Genomic DNA, 23,523 nt, shown 5'->3' on the forward strand with positions numbered 1-23,523 from the left:
ATGCGACACACTTCAGCTGTTAGCTGTTAGCAGCGCCCAAATGTGCATCAGCACGATGGGAAAATGCCCGGTATGCCAGATTTTCAGTCCAGCCCTGGTACCGATCAAACAATACTGAAATTATTGATTAACCAGAGTAACCTGTTGGTGACATCAGCTTTTTATCACAGAGGTGATTATTGATAAGTTAGCTGCGTACTGATTGATTGCTGATCCATCTGCAGAAGAGCATTCTTTGTGCCCTGCCAGAATCTGACCTGCAGGAGTCAACAGAGAGCTGAGCAGCTAGGTGAGCAGAGAGGCATTGCAGGAAAATTCAGACTCCAGTTTAACTGCTTTGACTTGAGGATTTAAAAATCAAAATGATTCAAAATAGATTTTTCATCAGTACGCATCGTCACGGGGTCAAAGGTGATGCCACAGATTTGATCACACTCCTCACTGTCAGCGTGAGTCCACGAGATACACTCTGTTTCCCACAATGCTTTGCCTCAGTGCAGGACTGGATGAACATTCCCGACAGTCTCTTGGCACTCACCTGTTGGGCGATCTGATTGGTCAGCGTGCTGTTGCTTAGGGACAGATGGATGTATTTTTACCCTCCATCACCATAGAAACAAAGGCTTCAGTTTCTTCTTCACACATTTAAAAATAGACTCGGAGGACAGAGAGCCTGCGGCAGATCAATAATTGATCAAGGATCAATGATGCGGTGCCACGGTGTGACTGAAACGAGTCAGAACAGCTGATGGACTCGACGACTTTGCTCTGCTGCTGTTTGGAGATGGTGACCTCTCGCCTGAGCCTTAGATATCAATCACAACTGAAACGCTGATCAATCAATCAATCCCTTAAACAGAGTGAGCATCTTCTCATGTTTAAAATCAGTATTTCTCCTTTCAATTCATCTTTTCATCGTTATTTCCTGTTTTATTTTTAAATTACTCACCTTATTTCATTCGGTCCAGGTCCACCTTCTGCCACACCTGTGCACGAACAGGTGTGGCTTTGCGCTTTCTGCAGGTTCCTCATTAAAGTTTCTTGTTCAGGATTAGTGCAGATTGCTAATTACAGATAAAATGCTGAGCTTTGATTGGTCTTTTCTTCCCATCATCATCAAACACAGATGAACATTCGTGTTTGTAACAGGAAGTACTTCAGAAGGAGTACATCCTGTCAAAATAAAGCAGTTTGAAAACAGTTCTAGGAGCATTTTAACAGTTTGAAATCACAAAAAGCTGATGAAACGTGTTTGTAATGAGCAGGAAACACGTGGACTCTGACCTTGGATGTTTTTAAGTGTGATGTTGTTCAGGTCTCCATGGTTTCTGTCATTTCCAAGGTGTTGGTGCTGCTGCTCTAAAATCATCAGCTGACTGAAACGTTTAAAGAGTCAAACTCTGCTGCCATTAAGTGAAATTGGATGTGACAGTGATGTTACTCTGCTGTCACGTTTCATCAAGTCTTCGTGCTTCGTTAAACCTTTATTTATTTACTGTATCAGATTCCTGAAGAACCAGTGTCACACTAGTAACTGTAACTGTAATGTGATTACAGTAAGGTGTAACAGCCGTGCTTCTACGGTGGTGTGTTTCGGTGTTGAATGTCCGGCAGTTTTTCGGAGAAGTAGAAGGAAACACGTATGTTGTATTCTACACACAGAAAGGGTTTTAGGGAAGAGGACGCAGCGCCACACCTGCAGTTCCTCTGGTTTCCAGCAAAGGCAGGGCTGAGTCACGCGTACAGCCTGAAACAAACTGATTGGTCTCTTTCCTCGTTCATAACACCTGTAAGGGGGGAGGATGTTTCTATGACTCACCTGTTTAAGAGTTGTGTGTTTATTGAAAACTTTATTGACACTGTGTCTGTGGACAAACACGTGCAGGCATCGTTACACAGAGCTATTTGGTGATTGGACCTCCTGATGACACAAACCTGATTACAGGACACGAAAGCTTCTGTTTCCTTCCCCCTCCCCCCGCCCGCGTACCACCGCTTTATCGAAGAAGCAATTTGTGTAAAAGAAAAAAACATCAGTCAGTGTGGTTGCTATGGAAACTGGGGAGGCGCAGCGCTGGTGGCAGCGAGAAGAGAGATGAGCTCAGTGTTTCCTGACGACTCCGAGAGAAACAGATCCGATCAGCAGGAAGCACCCAGGTGAGAACTCATCTGTTCATTCATCATGTTCATTCATGTTCATACCTGCCTGATGATGTCATCAATTCATGCCTGATGATGTCATCAGCCAGCAGGTGGTTTCCATTAGAGGAAGAGGAAGTTTATTTTGGAGGCAGCAGGTTATTGAAGAGTGATCAGCTGACTGGAACTTCCTGTCATGATGTAAACACTTGGAGTCTGAGGCCAACTGGAAGTGTTTGTGAGGGTGTACCTGAGCTGCACTGACCCACCTCAAGCAGGTGATGATGGCTGAACTCCTCAGAGGTGTTGGTGAGCCAGAGGAGCAGCAGGACAGCTCCTCACAGGCCTCCTTCTTGTCCCCTCGGTTTCATGGGACAGACTTGTTTTTTCACCTTCACCCCACTCAGCTGTGATGGACAGTTAACCCCAGCAGCACAGCGTCTCAGCTGTTACTCAGTTATTGATCTTTAAAATAATTTAATTTCCCCAAATATTGACTGTATAATCAAGTTCAGGATTCAGTGTGTCTGTTTGTGCGTCTGAGTGTTTATGTGTGTCTGTGTGTGACTTTAATAACCTGCTGTTCATGAATCTATGTGCAGGGTTTGACAGAGGCCTTCAGGAAACATTTTCCTTCAATGGCGATGAAGGGCGGGGAGAATGTGCGGTGGGCGGAGAGCGACAGCCTGAAAAGGAAGCTAAGGGATCCTCTGAACCTGCTGCTGCTGAGAAAAACCCGGAGCAGGAGTGAGGGAGAGGAGCCACCGGAGGAGGTGGAAAATAAAACCACGGCAAGACATTCAGACGCCGCAGTTGAAAGAGGAGCTGAGCTCAAAGAAGGCAGTGGCATGGAGGGAGAGGCTCCACCCACAGGAACCTGCAGGGGGCACTGCAGAAACAGGAGGAGGTGCAGGTGGTGGAGGAGGTTCTCCTCAGAGCTCATTTGCATCAGAAGGATAAAGAAAAAAGTCAAGAAACGACCAGGGGAGCAGCAGCAGGATTCAGAGGTGGAGCCTCAGTTACAGGACAAGAGAGCTAAAAAGAGGGCATGGCCAAAGTTCAGGAAGTCCAGGAATTCATCATACCAGCAGAGGGAGGAGGTGCAGGGGGAGGCCCAGAAAAGGCTGCACAGGTTCTTCATTAGAGGAGGAAATAGGCGCCCACAGGAAGACATGGTGGCGGTGGGAGTGGCTCAGACAGACACTGTTCAGGCGACTGTCATAGTGGAGACTAGTGTGGAGGTGGCGCAGGATCAATGTGCAACTGGGAGTCCAGGAGAACCAGCAGCAGGAGAAATGTATGAGGAGGTGAAGGAAGGTCGACCAGAGACCTTCCAAAAAGTTGGTGAGGTCGATGACATCACCGTGGGAAGACCACTCGAGGTTTTCACTGACTCTGCGGACGCTGGGCCATTTCTCCATAAGGAGTTTCAGAGCTCGTTCCAGAGCTCCTCCTCCTCCCTTCAGGCACCGGCAAATGGTCTGTTCATTCGAATTGAGCTCTGCCCCCAGGAGAAGGAGGAGGAGGAGGAGTGCTGGGAGGGCAGCTCTTCCTCACAGAACCACCTCCTCCTCCACCTCCTTGATTTTGGCCACAGCGAGCGGCAGCTGCTTCAGATGGCTCACACGCTGGTCCGAGCCGCCGTGAATGCTGCTGTGGATCAGCTGACCAGAGAACTGCAGAGCACCGCGAACTGTGTCCACCGAGACCACGCTTGAGGAGGCAGAGATAGGGAAGAGGCGCTGCAGTGAGTGTCTGCGCAGAACTATATGTCATTTGGAGAACAAACTGGAGCTAAAAGATGACACGAACACGCTGACAAGCCACGATGGATCACGTGAAGGAGGAGATCAACAACTCCAGGAAGGGATCAACATCTGAAGGAGGAGATCAACAGCTGAATGATCATACAGAGTCCGATGTTTTTCTCTGGATCAGCTGATAAAGGTTAACTTTGTGCCTGAGAGTCACAACTTAGGGCTTATTGATGTTCTATCACCAACTTAGGCTCTGCTCATGAATTATTGATCTGTATAAAGTCACATGTTCTGTTTTTCAGTCGTGGTGATGGTTTAAATCAATAGATCTTCCTCCTCTTAGAGACTTTGCTCCTCTTCTTAAAGCCACAGTTTAGAAATGATTGCTACAAGGAAAGGACAATCACAGAAAAGAGGTGTAAAAAAAGAGGGCATGGCCAAAGGTCAAGACCAGCTGATGTAATGAGCTCAGGTGCAGACAGGTAAGTGTTTGAATCAGAAAGCAGACTGAGAGAAAGAAAATGATATTTAGAGGTCAGAGCAGCTGGAAGTGACATCACAAAACCTAAACAGCAGAGACCAATGAGCTGAACTCTGTACTGAAGGTCAGATGATGAACTCTTTGGTTTCTTTCATGAGGACATAAACATATAACCATTCTCACCATGTGAACCCAAGGCTCTCGCTGATGTTCTGTTTTCTGTGCATAGAAAAGATGAATGGAGCTCCTTAAACTTGCACTCATGTGCTACCGATCTGTGAGTCTCTGCTCTCAGCTCCGAGTCAAACAGGAAGTTTATTTTGGAGATTTTGGTCCCGTCCGTCAAATTTGGGGAGAGATGACAAACATTATGGTGTGCAGTGTTTCTCGCCGTCATCCATGTTTTATATGCAGTCAGATGTTTTTGTTCTTCGGGTTTGTGTCTCTAATAAAAATAACAGAATGTATAAATGAGTTTGAATGCTTAACTTTATTGAACACTTCAAAGTACAAAGTACAATTAGAAGGTAATTTTCAGATTTACACGTTATTTACATGATGAAACCTCAGACACGTGTTCTAATAAAATAATATTAATGATCCTTTCTGCCAATAACCAATACATTGACCCTTCATAGATCTCTGATTAGTCTGCCTGACTTCAGTTGCCAGCAGAAAGCAGCTGACTGTTTCCATGACAACAACCTCTGATCCCTGAGTAAACAGAACTGCTGATGATTTTGAAGGTGAACATGTGAAGGTAACACATTGCGTTCAAGAATGTTCATATGAAGCCTAATTGAGTCAAAGCTGCAGCTTTTCACAATGAAAGCCCCACAAAGTTCTTATCCATCACTTCTTTTAAACTGAAAGTACAGAAACTGTTACTGTCAGAGATTTTTTATATAAGGTAAAAGATTTTTACTATTTAAAAATCAAAGTGACAAAAGGATGAAAATAAATAAATGCTAGGCATGTCCTTACACCTGCTTTAATACTGCAGGAGAGCGCAGCATCCACGGCTTCATCGAGCTCAGTGCGTCTGAACTCTGAGATCCTGCTGGAGTCACAGTAAAGCTTTGACAGATGTTAGAAATCTCTCAGATCAGGAAACACATTACAGAAAAAAATTAAGACAAAAGAAAAAATACGGACGAGTTCAGCCTCTGAAACAGGAAGTGTTTCTGCTTTCATTATGACGATGTCATCTCTGTGTATGAGCTGTTCACCTGTCCACACCTGTCTGCCTGCAGGGATACAAACAAAGTGCAGAAACTGTTACAGTTATCAGAACCCAAACAAAAACACATTTAATCATTTATACCTGTACAGTTTTTTTGGTTGCAGAGTGTCCTTCAGTGACAAAAACTCTGATGTCATCGGAGTTTAAGCTGATCATGACAATAAATCAATTCTGATAAATTTAGTGGAAACCATGGATGGAATTTGAGAGTTTGAGCCGAGTTTTACCCGTCAGTGTCGATGTTTCACCTCCTCAACTTCAGGAGGAAGCGCTGAGCACTTTGCACCGTATTCTGAAAGAAAGAAAAACCACAATAGGGACCGATTAACCGTCAACCCTGCCAACACTCCCAATCCTCCGGCTTTACGACCACCCCCATTTTCACTGTGTCTCCTCTGAAACTCCTCAGATTTGTGTGTTTGTTTCCCAAGTTGCTGTTTACAGTTTCAGCTGAGATCCAGATCAGCCGATATGCAGACATATCTGTCTGCATATCTGACTGTTGTACCTATTAAATCTTAGACCATCAGGCTCCATGTTTTCTACTGTTTTCACGTTGTTCTGCACATACAGCATGCAGTCAGTGTGCCAGTCACTGACTTAAAGCTGAAAGTCTACACTTCAACTATATCTGAGTTGTTTCCTTTAAAATTAATTAATTATTTGTGGTAATGTACAGAACCACAATTAGAAAAAAAAATCTCTGTCCAAATATTTATGGCCCTGACTGTATTTAATAAAATGTTTAGAGGCTTCAAACACTCTGTCCACTTTATTTTAGCTGTTCTGATAAACATCTGAATTCTTCACATGTTAAAAAGCTGTGTTCTGATTGGATGACAGAGCTCTTATGAGGAGATCATTTAACCTGTTTAAGTTTTTATCTTTCATGCATCTAAAATGATTTGACTTCATTTGAATTTGATAAAAAAAAAAATATAAGTATGTAATGCTCAAAACTGAAAGAGTAAAATTTCATGACCTTGAAAAAGAAAACAAAAATAAAAACATAAAAAGATAAATAAATAAAATAAAATAAAATAAAATAAATACCTCCATGAGCATGGCCACCGTCATTGGCCCCACCCCTCCTGGAACAGGTGTGATGTATCCTGCTCTCTGACTGGCGGAGGAGTAGTGAACGTCTCCAACCACTCGCTTACCACTGGGCTTTGTCTCATCTGTTGCAGGGGTCAAAGGTCACAGAGTGAATCATTTTAAAGAATTGCAGTTTAAAAGCTCAGAGCTAAACTTGGTCATTGTTTTATATTTTCCACTGCAGATCATTTTAGGATTGATTCACTCGCAGGATTGTTTCCACTCAGCTGGGGTTCCTGTGGAAACAATCCTGCTTCTGATTGGTTAAAATAAAAGAAGAAAAACAAGCTGGTGGCTGGAAAAAGGAAGTCAATAAGCGTTAGGGAACACTGATACCGGGGACATGGTTAATTCCACAGTCGATGACCACGGCACCCTCCTTCACCCACTCTCCTCTCACCATCTCTGCTCTGCCAGCCCCCACCACTAGGATATCAGCCCTGCCCACCTGCAGACAGGAAACACATAATCAGACGCAAGAAGTGTTTGAATGATGGAGGCAGTCTGTTCTGTTTGATTTTAAAGGTGATTTTGTTTGAATTTTCACTTTTTCATTTTGCTTCTTTTAGGTTAGCTTTCATTCATTTCATGATTCATTTTGTGTCTGCATGTTGTTACCTGCTCAGGTAGGTCAGGTGTCTTTGAGTGGCAGGTGGTCACAGTGGCGTGGTTCCACAGCAGCAGGTCGTGCATCGGAGCGCCAACGATTTTACTGCGACCAATAACCACAGCGTGCTTCCCCGCCACAGACATGCCTGCACAGGTACAGGAAGTCACAGGCAAATGTTTTTTACTGGAACTGTCAGTGATGATGTTTGTATGTCAGATGAACAACAAACACATGATTTTAGATTTACAATCATGTGGTTACAATCATGTGTCTGCAGCAGGTCTTTACACATAACTACCGTTTATCCCCAGGAGACGCATCCACTGCTTTCAACGAGTGAAACAATGTTCCCAGTGTTCCCAATGTTCTGAATGTTCTCAGTTTTGCCAATGGTCCCAGCTTTCTGAATGTTCTCAGAATTCCCAATGTTCCCAGTGTTTCTAGTGTCCTGAATGTTCTCAGTGTTCCCAATGTTCCCAAAGTTCTGAATGTTCTCAGTATTCTCAGTGTTCCCAGCAGGCTGAATGTTCTCAGAATTCCCAATGTTCCCAGTGTTCCCAGTGTGCTGCTACCTGTCTGTCTGATGAGCTCCATGCAGCCGTTGGGGGTGCATGGGATGAAGCAGTCGTTCAGATCTCCTCGAGACAGTTTACCTGCATTAATGCAGCTCAGCCTGCACACACACACACACACACACACACACACACACACACACAGTTAGTGATGAGTGTTTGGTGATGAACACAGGAAGTGATGCGCTCACTGACCCGTCTACGTCTTTTTGCGGGGACACGGTGTTGGTGATGAGCTCGGTGTCGATGCGGTTGGTGGAGTCCAGTGGCAGCTGCACGATTAGACCGTGTACGCACACGTTCTCGTTCACAGATATGATGCTGTGCAGCACCTGCAGCGCGACAGAAAACAAAAACCGATCAGACCTTCGATCACGTCATGGAGAAAAGATGATGACAATGAAGATGATGCATGAAGACCTCGTCCTGCGTGGTTGTGTTCGGCAGCCGGATGTGTTTGGCTTCAATTCCAATCTGCAGGAAACAAAGTGAAGCTGCATCAGCCCACAGTGTGTGTGTGTGTGTGTGTGTGTGTGTGTGCGTGTGTGTGTGTGTGTGTGTGTTGGTCACCTCAGCTGCAGCCTTCAGTTTGGTGCTGATGTACAGGTTAGAGTCGTCTCTGTCTCCCACCTGTGGCACACACAGACAGTTAAAAATAGCCATCCTGCAGGTCCTTCTCATTCTCTGATGTGTTTGTCTCCTGGAGGATCCTGAGCTGCTCCCTTACTCCTCCTCTGGAGCTCAGGAGTCATCCTGATCGTGCTCTGAGCTCCTGCCTTGCCTCAATATGGGTTCGAAGGGAAAAATGCAGCGCGACTTCTTTGCAGCTTTTTATTTTTACATAATTCGCGTTTTTAATTTTACTGACTGAACTTCTTTGATTGGTGGTCGCTCGTTTTTGTCCCCTCGGGTTAAACTGCTGTAAGATTTTGGAGGTTTGTCCCATTTTTCACAAATAGACTGAAAATCATGGCCATGCACTCAGCAGTCACAGGTGTTTCTAATGTTCTGTCATTTATATCATTGAGGCGCACACGTCACCTGGTCACTGCTCTGCCGTAAACAGAAACGAGATGGGAGGCGGCCACATGTCTGTGCGTTTGTGTGAGAGGACCAGGAGCTCCAGCCTGAGCTGGGAGTGGAGGTCAAAGTTCAGCTGACTGGTTTCATCTGGTCACAAACACTAAAACAAAACTGCTTTTTGTCGCCAGGTGACAACAAGTGTGCACAGGTAAACTGCAGAGAGCAGCCCTGGGTAAAGGTCTAGTAAAGTCTAGTCTGAGTTATGACGGCGGAGCTCAGAGAACGACCTGATCAGGTCACTGTGAGGTCATTAGAAAAAATCGGTTTGAAGTATCGCTCCATCCAGATGGGGGCACTTCAGTCTCTCACCTGCAGAACCACCAGGCCCGGTCTGAACCCGGAGAACTGATTCGTCATCTTCTCCACCTCCTTTTTCAGTCTCTCCCTCACCATTCTGCACACACAGCCGCAGGGCTGGGGTCAAAGGTCAGACAGTTAACGGACTCCGACGCCGTTCTGGTGGGTTCAGACTTACTTGGACGTTTTGTTTCCAGAGATGACGGTTGCTATGGAGCGCAGGCTTCTTTGGTAACCGGTGGCCCTGACACCGAGCGAGTGGGCGGCCAAGGACAACATGACTAAAAGAGAGAGCAAGAGAAAGAAAGAGCTTCAGCTGACTGAGGAGGATCAATAATATGGCTGAAAACATCTGGAAACATCTGGAAATGTGAGGGGTGATAGGCAAACCAAGCTTTAGGGACTTTGATCAGCTGTGACTGCGATGCATAGAATTCACAAGGTCAGAAACCTTCCTGAGAAAAAAGACCTGCAGACGTTTTTACGTTTCATGTCTTTATCATCTCTGAACGTTTATCCGGCTCAGACTGGATGTGACCCAACCGATACACACGAGCTCATGACATCAACATTAAATGTTCTCTTATTTCCTGTTAGGACGATAGCACTCAGAGAGGCCGACGACACAAAACAACCCAACAGTGAAACGAGCAAACTTAAAGTCAAACATGCACAAAATGCCAGCAGGGGCCTCGGACGGACCCAAAGCAAGACAAAGCTCTGATATCACGAGAGGCAGCTCCAGGGAGGACAGGGTTAATAACTGCAGCCCTCTCCCACAAACTACGTGTTTAACTGTTTCCCTTTATCTTCGTCCTCATCATCATCAGCACAAAGTAAGCAGAGACTGAAAAGCGGAGAAAGACAGAGTGACAGTGTCTGAATCTGTGCTGGCTTCAAACTGCAGAATCTTTACTCTTTCTGAACTTTAATGAAGCATAAAAAGCTTCATTAAAGGTTTGGAGGGTTGTTTAAAGTTCACTGTCAGCACTCGCAGCTGCTTTTCTAACCTCACAGTGAAGCTCACATGTTAATGATTACAGCCGCTCTGCAGAGAAGAATTAAACCAAGACTTGTGCAGCTTCACACAAACACACACTCCTCTGCAGCACCGCCACGTTCACCTCCAGCAGCTGGACGTTTTCCAAGATTCCCGAAACTTCAGGAAACTTCAGGCAACCTCAGGCAACTTCAGGAAAGCTGCATAAGCACAAAGAGGAGCTGAAAGAGCAGCAGCTTCATACCTGAGAGGCAGAGCAGAGGCAGTGACAAACAGCTGCAGCAGATGTTTCCGTCTCTGTGGAGCTTCTGTCAAAGTAAGGAAGCCCAGCAGTGACAAAAATACTCTGTGAGGAGGGAGAGAGGCAGCCACAGCATCTGACAGGAGTTAATTATTGACTGAACGGGTATCGCTTATTGATCGATCAGACTGAGCTGGGTATGTGGACAGCTGCACACTTCCCCTCATCTCACCTCGGTCTCCAGGGGCTATGCTCATGTAGGTCCTTACTTGCCTGAGTTACCTGCACACCTGTCCACATGCTCAGAGTGCATGCTAGCTCAACTCGATTTTCTGAGCAGGAGTCCACTGATCATGTAGTGTGTGGGTCACAGTCAGGAGCAAAGCCCAAATCTCACACGATGTAAAGTCTTTGTGCTTTTAAACACACAAAAAAAGTAATCTGATCATTGTTCCATTTCCTGAGCTGAGTATAACATGTGATTAACTAAAAGGTAACAGAGCTTTTGTTTTGGTATAGTCAGTTTATGTGACTTATCCTATGACAAAAAAGAAATAGTTATATAAGTCAATGATTTTGAATAATCAGAAAAAATAAAAGAAATATGATCTCTCCTTCCTGCCCACACTGGGACCACAGTGACTGTTAATTTTATTCATGTTATTTTATTTACTATAAGTATTTGATCACAGAAACATTCATGGTGGCCGTACACTTACAGCTGTGGTTTAACAGTCCACCTCCAGTATTTCAACACAACTACACCTTTCACATGTATTACTAAAACATAATAACAGTGGTAAAGATAATAGTAACTTTTTTGTTCCAGCTCCACAGATGTGAGCTGTGTTTGTTCCTCTGTTACAAAAACCTAAAATAAAAACATTTCAGTCACTCAGAATTTCTGACACTTCCATGTAGGTTACCTACGTGGAAGTGTCAGAAATTCTGGGCCTGTGTGAGAATGTGTGTGTGTATGAGGTATTACTGCTTAGAACTGAATCAAACCGGCCAGGAGAACCAGATTGATACTGGGACGGTCGACCAAAGGTCAAACCCCAGGAACCAGGAAGGACAGCTCACACTGCTTTCAGCCAATTAGATGGCAGCCTGTCAGGGAGGAGGAGGAGGAGGAGGGACTTGGTTTTACTTACGTGGAGCCACTCTGCCGCATTTTCCAGCATTCTTCTGACGCTGGGTTGCCCAGAGGACATGGTGCTGTGGTGCTTTCTGGGAAATGTAGTATAAAAGGAAAAGTGAAGAAAGGCTCACAGAGCTGAGAGACCTAACCTGCAGATTCTGCTTTCAGGGCCAAACATGATCAAATCCAAAACACAACCCATCAAAAAACCTTAATATATGCTAGCATCAGTGTTTCTGATGAGCTGTCAGAGCCGGACCTTTAAATCTATCTGCATCAAAAAACAAAGACAGAAGAAGACACAAGAAGAGACAAAAAGACAGAAGAGGACACAACGCACTGGATGAATTTGTCAGTTTTATAAGTCATGAAATTGACAATAAGTTGGAAATTTCACAGTTTTAGCTAAAGAAACTGAACCTCACTGCAGCTGATAAAACTGTGCTGCTTACAAAACGTGGCAAAGATGACAAATCTCCATGACAACAAACAACAGCCTGAGCTTCACACCATCACATGATGTCAGCAGGCCTGGACTGAGGAAAAAGTCTAGGCCAGGGGTGTCCAAACTTTTTTCACTGAGGGCCACATACATAAAAATATAGGAGGGGCTGGGCCACTTACTAGAAATTAGGTATATAACCTTAACTGTAGTGTATTAAAGTTAGAAAAATCATTTAAAAGTGGTCAAATGTGTTATATTGTTGAATATAATTAAAGACAAAACTGCCTTCATCACAGCTTTCCATAAATGGATCTTTATTGATTTATTCAGAAAAAGCTTTGGTAGCTCATTCTCAGAACAGCAGCCTCAGATTTCTTCTTGGACAGAAGATTTACAGTACAGAGAAAAAACAATAAAGGGGAAAATAGGACAGGTACATTTCAAACTTGTTATTTAAGTTCTTAGGCTTAGCAACACACCTATTAACGTTCGTTTGAAACGGTTATCAACATTAACAGACTGAACTGGACTTAATAACAGGAGTCCATATAATTTTAGTAAATTATTCTGGTGAGTATCAGCTGCGCTGGGTATGTAAATCGGGCCATCCAGCTGCGGTGCTCATCGTACGCCACTCGTGCCAAAAATCCGGACAAATGTCACTTGATCAAGGAGCAGATCTGCATCAGATGAGATCAGCTGACTTTGCGTGTGCGTGCGCTGTGCACAGCGGTGTGTACTCTGTGTGTTAACAAGAAAAACGCATATAAGAAAGTGGTGCGCAAAAGCAGGGTAGTGACAGAATTGATGCGCATTATTGATACTTGAAGCATGTGTACCTGCATATGCATGCATATTAACACACGGGTACTGTGGAATATATTTTTTACTCACCTAAAGTGCTCGTGCTCTCGTCCCAAAAAAATTAGCAGCTGTGCGGTGTCTGTGGCATCAGTGCTCGGATCGCATGCGATGGAGTAAAAATCAAAAGCACAGCTTTATCAAACAGTTGCAGTTTAATGTTGGCTGACAAGTCTTCAGTGCGTCGCACAACTGTATTTCTGGACATGCTGACGTTGTTGAAGTCCTGCACTTTTTTCGGGCACATTATTTCGGTGACTTTAACGAGGCAGCGTTTTATGAGGTCTCCATCTGAAAAAGGCTTGCCATGTCTTGCGATGAGTTGGGCGACCTCATAGCTGGTTATTGTAGCCTTTTCCTGGACAATTTGAGCACGAAAAAAATACTGTTGCTGACCCCGCAGGATAGCTACCCTTTGCTTTAATTTCTGCTCTCGCTCAGCACCAGTGTAGGATGCATAGGCCTGATGTTTGGTTTCATAATGACGTCGTACATTATACTCTTTCATAACTGCCACAGTTTCAGTGCAGATCAAACAGACACACCTCCCCTTTAATTCTTTGAAGAAATATTCACTCTCCCACCGTGTCTGAAATTTTCTGCACTCACTTTCTACCTTTCGCTTCTTTGGTTCTGCCATATTTGGTAACTTGGGGTAAATTTCTTCTGTGATTGTCCTTTTTGGTAGAGCAACTGCCTTGATCATCAGTAGCTCCCCCTGGTGTTAAAACTAAGAAGTGCAATACACTCAAGCAAAAGTTGAAGTGCGGGCCATTTTCTATTCTATTTATAAAATTACTTGAGGGCCAATTAAAAATGGACGGACTTTGGACACCCCTGGTCTAGGCGGATCACCACGACCAGTCAAAAACAAAGATGTGCAGCAGCTTAAATGATGGATTCAGGGTCACCTGATTCAGCAGTAACTATATGCTTTAGCAAAAAGGAAAGTGTGAACCCTAATCTTAAAAGTAGAGATAGTGTCTGTCTTCAGAATCCAAACTGGAAGCTGGTTCCACAGAAGATGGACCTGAAAACTGAAGATGTTTCTGAAAGTGCTGCAGTAAAGTTAAAAAGGATATAATTGAACCACTGTTATCTGCTGCCCACACGGAGCAGCTGCCTGAAATATTCTCCACAGAAGTCGATTATCTTATTAATAATTTTGACTTCTTCACTGTGAACAACTCTGGATGCTGTAGCTGCTGTGAAAAAGTGTAACCCTTGTGTTCCTGCGTTGTGTCTGACAATGAAAGGTAAAAGAAACAAAGACCTCCAAGTCATTAACTTGCCCACTCCAGCTCCTACAACCAAATGCAAACAGTAGGGAAGAGGGTTGGCTCAACCCACCACAACTCCCAAGCTAGCAAGAATTATCTATTCATGCTAGCATACACTGTCCTCATAACACATATGTGACACACACGTACTACACATTTACATTTACAGCATCTAGCAAAGACAGGCACAATGATAACAATAATTGAACTAAATACACACAATCAGAAATATCAGGGTGGCTAAATATACATTATATGTGTGTTGTACAGTGTCTGTTAAGAAATGACACCCACCTCTCTCACAGGGGAATTGTAGAAAAGGGGAGAGGCCAAAGGGGTACACTGTATTTATAGGGTTGCACCAAAGAAGAAGAAGAACAATGAGGAGGGGCTCCAACTGATAATGAACATTCCTACAGGCTTTAAGGTCCTAAAAGTCAGGTATAACAGGAACAGTTTAGGGTCTAGAACACATTTTGTGTAATTATAACAATATGTAATTTATGGCCCGGTTACAAAAGCAATCTTTATACAAACTGAGGTTATTGTACTTGGCCCTGAAAATCTTAAAAATATGGTACCTAAGCAGATTCTTACTCTGGATGGCATTACCTTGGCCTCCAGTAACACTGTGAGGAACCTTGGAGTCATTTTTGACCAGGATATGTTTTTCAATGGACATATTAAACAAAATGTAGGACTGCTTCCTTCCATTTGTGGATAATCTTCCTGAGAACTGAGGAAAAATGAATCTTCCCATTGAACTTTTGTTTTTAAATTTCACCCAAACACCTGAGATATTGATGGAAAGCTAGGATGTCCTCTATTTAGTACACCGGGACTTGGTAAGGTCGCTCTAATAAGACAAAAGATATAGACTGAAAACAAAAGTAGAGGGTGTTACAGAGGACAATGAATAGGGTGTTTCTCAGAAGGATTAGAAATGTCCTATCTCAGAGTGAAAAACTAGTTCATGCATTTATTACTTATAGGCTGGACTACTGTAATTCAATATTATGAGGATGTCCTAAAATCTCCCTGAAAAACCTTCAGCTGATCCTAAATGCTGCATTTTCCTGTCTCAGTTTGAAATCATCTGAAATTGCAGTGCAACGATGCATTGGATTTCATGTGCAGCAGATGATTGGGCGTAAGCGGTTCTAGGCTGTCGGGGCTGTTGAAGTTATCTATAGTCAGGGGTCTGCTATTGACTATAGCCATGACTTTGTAGAATAAAGTCCGTAATGAAGCATCATTGAGTCTGTCATGAGCCAGTGACAGAGTGGTATTCAGCACACTTCTGACGGTCTTTATCTGACGTTCCCACACGCCCCCTGCGTGACTAGCGTGGGGTGCGTTCATCACAAAGTCACATCGTTTTTCAGACAAGTATGTATTTAGTCTCTGAGTGTCTAGCTCATTTAACGCTGCTTTAAACTCATTCTGAGCACCAACAAACTTTGTTCCCTAGTCACATTGGATGTGTCGAACTGCACCTCTGATTGAAATGAAACATCTTAATGCATTAATAAATGCATCAGTGGACAAGTCCTCTAAGAACTTGATGTGAATGGCGCGAGAACAAAAGCAAGTAAATAAGAGTTCATACCGTTTGTGTTGTTTTCTTCCCTCTGTTGTCACAAATGGACCAAAACAGTCCATGCCAGCAGTTTTATTTCCTGTTCATACATTTGACTTGGTACATGTCGAATGATCACAAGTTCAGCATTTTTCTGTTCACTCACTGTAGCTGATGCATTTGACTTGATATGTCTAGCCCTTCTTATGAGATGTACTACAGAGTTGATTGCTGATTCCAGGATGAGAACTTAGAAGTTCAGCAAGACTCACAGTGTCTGTGACTTTAGTTAACATTGTCTGTACTTTTCTGACTTCTGGATCTTCTATGGTCAGTTCCAGCTTGACAGGTTGTGCTGTGGGCAGTTCATTTTTCCACAAAAAGGCGGGGCCCGTGAACCAGATAGTCTTATTTAACTCATTGACAGTTACACCTCTTGAAGCACTGTCAGCTGGATTCAGTTCTGATGGCACGTAAAACCATTGCTGAGGGCCTGTACTTTTCCTGCTCCTCTGGACCCTGTTAGCTACAACCCACATAGCCGACAGGTCTGGCCCGGATCTGGTGTCAAGCTGGCACTGCTGGCTGACTTCTGGCATGGTAAGTGGTATGTCATCCAGATATGGGCCAGGCCTGTGATGGCATGCCACATCTGGCCCTATTATGGTTTCGTTTATGTGGCCCGGGCTCATAGAAAACAGGTCTGCAACAGATCCGGCATCAAGCTGGCACTTCTGACAGACTGGTGTCGTGGCAGTGTTTATGTCAACCAGATGTGGGCCAGATCTGGCAATGATGGCACTATTTATGTTCCTATTTTCCTATTTTAATTAGAAGACCCAAATGCCATGTTGCAAAACTATACTGCTATGGTAGCCAATGTTTCAAATGCAGGTTTGACAGGTTTGTGAGTGTACACTTTATCCAAAACCTAGTGAGGGTTTACTCACATTTCCCACTGGGTGGCTGTAGCTCAGGAGGTAGAGCAGGTCACCTACTTATCTGAAGGTTAGTGGTTTCATCCCTGGCTCCTCCAGTCTGCATGTCAAGAGTTTGAATGCAGTTAGGAAACACTCAGTTAAGAGAAAGTTTGTGAATGTGGCATGTTGTATAGAGCACTTTGAATAATCTGGGAGAGTAGAAAAGCGCTATATAAGAATCAGTCCATTCACTGTCTGAATAGAGTTTGGTCATGTTACTTTTGCACTATTATGTTCCAGCACGTTGTTATTACATGGCTTGATTAAGGTACACATTCGGCTGACATTTGAGCCAGAGCTGAAACTGTTCTGGGCCAGCACAGGACCACCAGTGTGTCTGCAACTGCAACGTATTTTCCAGATGTGTAACGTATTTTTTTGTTTGTTTGTTTTGTTTTACATGAGCCTCGGGTGAGAGGGGAAGGAGGATTTTCTTTTTTTCTTTTTTTTTTCTTTTTTGTTTTATCTCTGTGCTTTATTTCTATGTATAATCGCAATGTTTTCATTTGCATTGTGACCACAATTTGTGTAAAGCGAATAAATAATTAAAAAAAAAAATATTAAAAAAAACAGCAGTTGGATCCAAGCACCGAGAGATTTTTAAAAGCTAATTGTTATAGTATGCAAACACATAATCAACACATCACTAAGGATTTAGTGATGTGTTGATCGTACTTGAATAAAAGTGCCTTTTTGAATCTTGCCTGTTACGTTGACCTGTAGGATGCGTATAAAAAAGCTCCAGTGTTCATCTGGACGTTGTTGGTGGGAGAAATGTTTCGTCCTCATCAAGGTGACTTCCTCTCAGCTGTCTGGGATCCACACATGGGCCAGTACAGAACCACCAGTGTGTCTGCAACTGGCCTTACGCTGGTCCATGTGTGGGCCACCTCTGGCAAACCAGATGTGGGCCACCAATGGGCCGTCATTCTTTGCGGTATTTGGGCCAGATCCAAGCCATACCAATTTTGCTATGTGGGAAAGGTGTGGATACGACGTGCATCATTGTTTATGTAGCCCAGCACCAACTTTGAATCAGTCCAGAAATACTCCTTTGCACTATAACACAGCTCTTCCCGTAACATGTTGCTGACTGAGACTGAAACTACAGCTGCTGTTAGTTCAAGTCTGGGGATTGTGGTCAGTTTAGTTGGAGAAACTCGAGCTTTTGCTATTACCAGGGAGCACTGAATTTCACCTTTAGCGTTTTTTGCCCTCAGATAGCTACATTGTCCATAACCACTTGAGCTCGCATCTGAAAAGGGGTGCAACTCTATTTCTTTAGATTCACCAAAGTTAGAAGGCAGGTAACAGCGAGGTATGTTTAGCTTGTCTAGATTTACACGTTGCCAACTCACTCACCTTGGCTTGAGTGCATTACTTAGAGGGTTGTCCCTACCTGACACCATGCTGACAGATTTCTTGCAAGATTTTCTTTCCATTCAGCACATATGGCACTTAAAATCCAAGTCTGTTGTAGATCGACGCGACGGTGGAGAGAATGCCTCTGGATGTGGCTGGCTGGACTTTCAGTGTGTTGTCAAATTTGAAACAGTCCTTTTCAATGTTCCACTGGATGCCTAGTGCTCTTTCTTGTGGCATGTCTTGGAACGTCAAGTCTCTTATGTTAATGTTTACAGCACATTCTGATGGAGGGATACTTTGTAAAACAGATTATTAGAAACAAACTTTTTGAGGCGCAGGTTACCTTTGCTGCAGATTTCTCTGGCCTCTTGTGCCAACTGTATTGCTTCTTCCACGTGTTAGTGCTCTTAACTAGGGCTGGGCCATATTATAACATTCACGGTAATACCGGTACAATGTTAGGCAACGATAAGAAAATGAAATATCGCGATAGAATATGGGTAAAACGCGCATGCGCAATGCCTTTGTTTTCATACATACATGGCCGAAAAAGCACGGCGGCAACGGAGAATGAGAAGGGGGAAAGTGGATTGTTGAGTGAAACAGATGAACCAGAATTGGTTTGTAAAAATGGTGCAACTTCAGTGATGTGGAACTGGTTTGGTGTTTGTCCGTCAGATACACAACAAAGCACTTTTTTCTTTTGTAGAACATGCAAGCAGGCCGTCGTTATTGCCGTATTTGTCGGACTAAGGTGCTCGTAAATCTGGGAGTAACCTGGGTCCTAAATAGATGTGGGTTTTAATAATCAATTCATCGATTAAAATCGATTCTGGCTTGGATAACGTGAAATCGATTCATTAGAATCCTGAATCGATTTTTTAATATAAATTTATTTTGCCCGAAACGCCAGAATCTCAGGTGAAACCTCACAAAATTTCAACAACCACCAAACAACTAAGACAGTAAATGAGAGCAGGTACACGGATTCTGCACAAGGACGTAAACACACAGCGCGGACCCGCGGATCAGAATCAGTGAGATGTTGCCTTTCTTACCCGACGGGCGCTGCCGCTTTAAGCGGCTGCGCGCGCTCCCGCGGACGGCAGTCACTTTCTGGCAGACAATCACTTTTTGGCACAACAACTGCACGGACACGGTCAGGGCTGAAAGCCAACAGCTCGCTGATTCTGATGTTTCGGCTGGTCCGCGCTTTGTGTTCACGCCCTTTTTGCGCTGATTCTGAAGCTGTTAGTTTTATCTCTCTCCAAACAATATTGACTGAACCAGCAGCAAAAGAAGATCCAAACTACGCTTCGCATAAACATCGTCATGAAATCACTCTGACTTTTACTGTTTTGCTTCCACCATGATAAAATCACACTTCATGCACAGCTCTCTCTCTCTCTCTGTACTTCAAGAACAGTTTCCCGTCTAAAAATCTGTTTTCTGCATTATTCGCTTGCTTGTTACGCACAAGTCTACTGTTGTTTACAGCGGTGTCGGCCGCTGTTTTTTTTTTTTTTTTCGTTTTACATACTTCCGAAAAGAAAACCTAATTTCTGCCATTCAATACTGAACAAATTTAAACTTTTTAAAATTATGCAAAATGCAAAACGCTTAGCCGTGTCTCTAATAAAACCGCTGTAACGTCAGAGGTAACGTTCATATGTTGATTAATGGTTTTCTTTCGTTTTTGATGTACTGCAGAATATTTTTATAAAATCCCAGGCCAGGAAAACCACCTTCATGTTTTTCTGTGTTTTATCTTCAGCTACTTTGACACAAAGGCATCTGCTGTGACGCTCACACCTTTGATAAAGTCTTGTGTGTGTCAGCTTCCTTTTTATAGATACAAAAATATGTAAATGTACTGATCTGAATTATAATATTTCTGACTGTCAAAATTTCCCAGATTCAAATTGAATTTAATTGAATCGAATCGAATCGAATTGAATCGAATCGTGGATCGAATCGATTCGGGACCTTGTGAATCGGAAACGAATCGATTCTAGAAATCAGTGACGATACCCAGCCCTAGTCCTAAACTCCGTCCTCTTCAGGTCCCGAAGTCAAACGAACACTGCAGCATCACTGAGAGTTAAAAACTGTCTAAATTCTTTCATCTTTAATAAAACGATCAGCATTGCTGCTTTACCAGGTGTAACTATAAAGTTTAACATCCAGGCATCCATGAAAACCGAATTTATTACATTTAACGGAGTTAGAAGTTAGCAGGAAGTTAGCGGAAGTTAGCTCGCTAGTTTCGCTAGTTACCTAAGCATGATATAGCATGTTCTGACAGAGAGATTTCTGAAAAAAATCTGAAAAAATAGGGTTACCGAAGTTGGGTTGGCTCAGTGGTTCCCAAAGTTTTTTTGCCGGGCCCCCTTTGTTTACAAGAAAAATGTTCGCCCCCCCCGCACGCACACGCGCACATCCTCCAACCACACACACCCATATTTTGCTCCACTGCGGTTTATTTCACACCTCAAACATTTAGTAAAAAAAATTAAGCAAATACAAGTAATCTGCAATAAATTACAGGTAGTAATAAAATAAACTACTAACTCTTTCACGTTACGTCCACACCTACACGGGTATTTTTGAAAGCGCAGCTGTTTCGTCCACACGTAAACGGCATTTCGAATCACCGAAAACTGAGATTTTTTAAAACTCCTTTTTTGCGTTTACGGGTGGACGAGGAATACAGCGTTCATCACGCAACGTCAAAGGTATGTGCCTTTTTTCACGTCACGCTGTGCGCCACGTTATTGTTTACGTGAAATGAATTGCAGAATGGCAGATAGAGACAAAATACTGTTTATCTGACTGTCTGCAGGTTTTAGATGCTTACATATACTCACGCAGTTACTGTCCCTCCATTTAGAAAGGCAGAGGTGTCACGGTGTAATTATTATACGTGTAGTTGTTTTTTTCCCCTGTGTAATAATATTCAACATTGCTATCAATACATTTTTCAAAAAATGCCTCTCTGTGCAAAATGGGTTCAAAAACATAAACAGCTGTGGGATACTGTTTGTCTGTGATTTGAAGAGCCCAGTGCTGCTCCCGACACAGGGAAAACCAATTCTGCAGGGGAGACCTACCTCAGCACTTGTGCAGGTGAAGCCAAAGGGAAGATATGCTTCACCATATTTTCTAGTCTTTGGCTTAGAATGAAGTTGGTTTGGAAACATATTCAGCAATGCTTCATCTCCTGCTTTGCGTTTCTGTGGCCGCCCTGTGCTAGCAGTGTCCAACCGTTTTGTTTCCCCCCCTCTTTCATGCTGCGCCCCCCTGCAGGGCCCCACACTTTGGGAAGGTCTGGGTTAGCTGGTATATAATGATGTGCTATGTGATCGCTAGCGAAACAGCTATGTTAGCATAACATAAACAGTGAAGCTGGAGGATGAACGCTAACACTTTTCCACTCGATAAAAGTGGAAACGTGAAGGTTCCTGATGGTTAGAGACAAATGCAATCGCATGGCAGGATGCTGTAAACGGACCAAACTTCAGTCAGGAGAACAACTGAGAAAATCCATCCACAATATGAGGTTAGTCATTAATATATTGCAACAACATGAGAATAGAGCAGCTGTGATAGAATACAGCATTAATGAATCAATGGTACAGAAGTGGAGGAAGCAAGAAGAATGAGTTGAATAAAGTTTGATTAATCTGACTGCTTTGTTTCGCTTAATGTGCCTTATAATCCCGTGCACCTTATGATCCGAAAAATACGTATTTGACTTTTTTATTTGGCACACTGCAGTTTAATGTTGCAAAGCACCTCTTTTTAACTTCAGTGGATGTTATACATGGTTATGCTCAGGATATGTCTGCCCATTTCTACTGGATATGCCTTTTGGTTAAACTTTAAGCAAGGAATTTGCATTTGCACTGTTAAATTTTTATATAGCTTTAATGCACATAAAAAACAGCTGCTTGTTTAAGTGAAAATAAATGGATGGGGGGTTTTTTTGCGCTAGTAAAGTTGTGGAGTTGTATTTTGTCTCGCAGAAATTATATCGTCAGTTATATCATTATTGTAAATTTTCAAATATATATCGCCCTGCTCTACTCGTAACTCCATCATCGACGTGAAGGTCTTTCTCAATGAACCGTGAACCTGCTGGGTGCGAGTGACAGTGCTCTTTGGCTAAATACTTCAGTCCGTAATTTGCACAGCCTGGAGATGATGCCGCACCGAACAGGTGTACCTTCATTCTGTATGTTTGAGGTTGTGTGCTTGTATCACCGTTTTTCCACCAGAGGAAACGTAGATAGTCCCGGTCCCTCTCACTGACGTGAAACTGCTGGAACATCTTTTCTATATCACACATTAAGGCAATAGGTGGCGCTGTCACTTGGTGTTCGCTCGCTCTGCGGTAGAGTATCACTTCCTGTTCCTGCTCAGTGGTGTTTCTGAGTAGCTTATCTGCTTAGCAATTTAATTAAAAACTTTTAAATACATTCTTTTTTTCATAGTATAATCTTCACGTGCTTCATCCGAACCACACTTTCTGTGTACTCACTACCTAATTTATAGCCAAAGTATTCACTCACTGTCTCTACTGTTTCGCTAGCTTAGCTTAGCTCTTAGCCGACTCGTTAGCACCATGGCTACTTCGCCTGTCCCTCTTGCGCTTTCCTGCTCATTGTGTCAGATGTTTAGCTACTCCTCGGCCTCCTTTAGCAGTAATGATACCTGTAACAAATATATACATATTTGCAGCTCTGGAGGCCAGGATTACTGAATTGGAGACTCCGCTTCGCACCCTTCATTCACCTGTAGCTAGCCAGGCCCATGTAGCTGGTGCAGCCAAAGATAGCGTAGGCCCCGCTAGCTGTTCCCCGGCAGACCTCAAGCAGCTGGGGAAAGAGGGCGGCTGGGTGACGGTGAGGAGGAAGCATAGTCCTAAACAGAAGCCCCAGGTACACCACCAACCTGTTCATGTGTCTAACCGTTTTTCCCCACTCGGCGACACACCCGCCGGGGGTCAAACTCTGGTAATTGGTGATTCTGTTCTCAGACATGTGAAGCTAGAGACACCGGCAACCATAGTCAATTGTCTTCCAGGGGCCAGAGCAGGCGACATTGAAGGAAACTTAAAACTGCTGGCTAAGGGTAAACGTAAATTCAGTAAAATCATAATTCATGTCGGCAGTAATGACACCCGGTTACGCCAATCGGAGGTCGCTAAAATCAATATTGAATCGGTGTGTAACTTTGCCAAAACAATGTCGGACTCTGTAGTTTTCTCTGGTCCCCTCCCCAATCAGACCAGGAGTGACATGTTTAGCCGCATGTTCTCCTTAAATTGCTGGCTGTCTGAGTGGTGTCCC

General features: G+C 43.5%; 2 protein-coding genes across 2 annotated transcripts; one reads left to right on the forward strand and one right to left on the reverse strand.

Moving 5' to 3' along the window:
* Positions 1–694: 694 nt before the first annotated feature.
* LOC102080513 (uncharacterized) lies at positions 695–5,136 on the forward strand. Its single transcript, XM_005452511.4, has 3 exons — positions 695–860; positions 1,886–2,157; positions 2,742–5,136. The coding sequence occupies exon 3, from the start codon at positions 2,778–2,780 to the stop codon at positions 3,855–3,857; it is 1,080 nt and encodes a 359-aa protein (XP_005452568.1). The 5' UTR covers positions 695–860; positions 1,886–2,157; positions 2,742–2,777; the 3' UTR covers positions 3,858–5,136.
* On the reverse strand, positions 5,065–11,826 carry LOC102080606 (C-1-tetrahydrofolate synthase, cytoplasmic). Its single transcript, XM_005452514.4, has 12 exons — positions 11,676–11,826; positions 9,459–9,561; positions 9,293–9,377; positions 8,471–8,530; positions 8,321–8,374; positions 8,096–8,232; positions 7,901–8,001; positions 7,337–7,473; positions 7,055–7,166; positions 6,674–6,801; positions 5,848–5,912; positions 5,065–5,624 (listed from the first exon to the last, which is right to left on the reverse strand). The coding sequence occupies exons 2-11, from the start codon at positions 9,557–9,559 to the stop codon at positions 5,865–5,867; spliced, it is 963 nt and encodes a 320-aa protein (XP_005452571.1). The 5' UTR covers positions 9,560–9,561; positions 11,676–11,826; the 3' UTR covers positions 5,065–5,624; positions 5,848–5,864.
* Positions 11,827–23,523: the final 11,697 nt, after the last annotated feature.

Source organism: Oreochromis niloticus, linkage group LG15, assembly GCF_001858045.2.
Source record: "Oreochromis niloticus isolate F11D_XX linkage group LG15, O_niloticus_UMD_NMBU, whole genome shotgun sequence".
Taxonomy (NCBI): domain Eukaryota; kingdom Metazoa; phylum Chordata; class Actinopteri; order Cichliformes; family Cichlidae; genus Oreochromis; species Oreochromis niloticus.

Coding starts and splice junctions, on each gene's coding strand:
- LOC102080606 (XM_005452514.4), bottom strand. CDS start 9,559: ATGTTGTCCTTGGCCGCCCACTCGCTCGGTGTCAGGGCCACCGGTTAC. Junction 8,531..9,292: donor CGGGCCTGGTGGTTCTGCAG/GTGAGAGACTGA, acceptor TGTGTGCCACAG/GTGGGAGACAGAGACGACTC. Junction 6,802..7,054: donor TGGAATTAACCATGTCCCCG/GTATCAGTGTTC, acceptor CCCCTGCAACAG/ATGAGACAAAGCCCAGTGGT.
- LOC102080513 (XM_005452511.4), top strand. CDS start 2,778: ATGGCGATGAAGGGCGGGGAGAATGTGCGGTGGGCGGAGAGCGACAGC.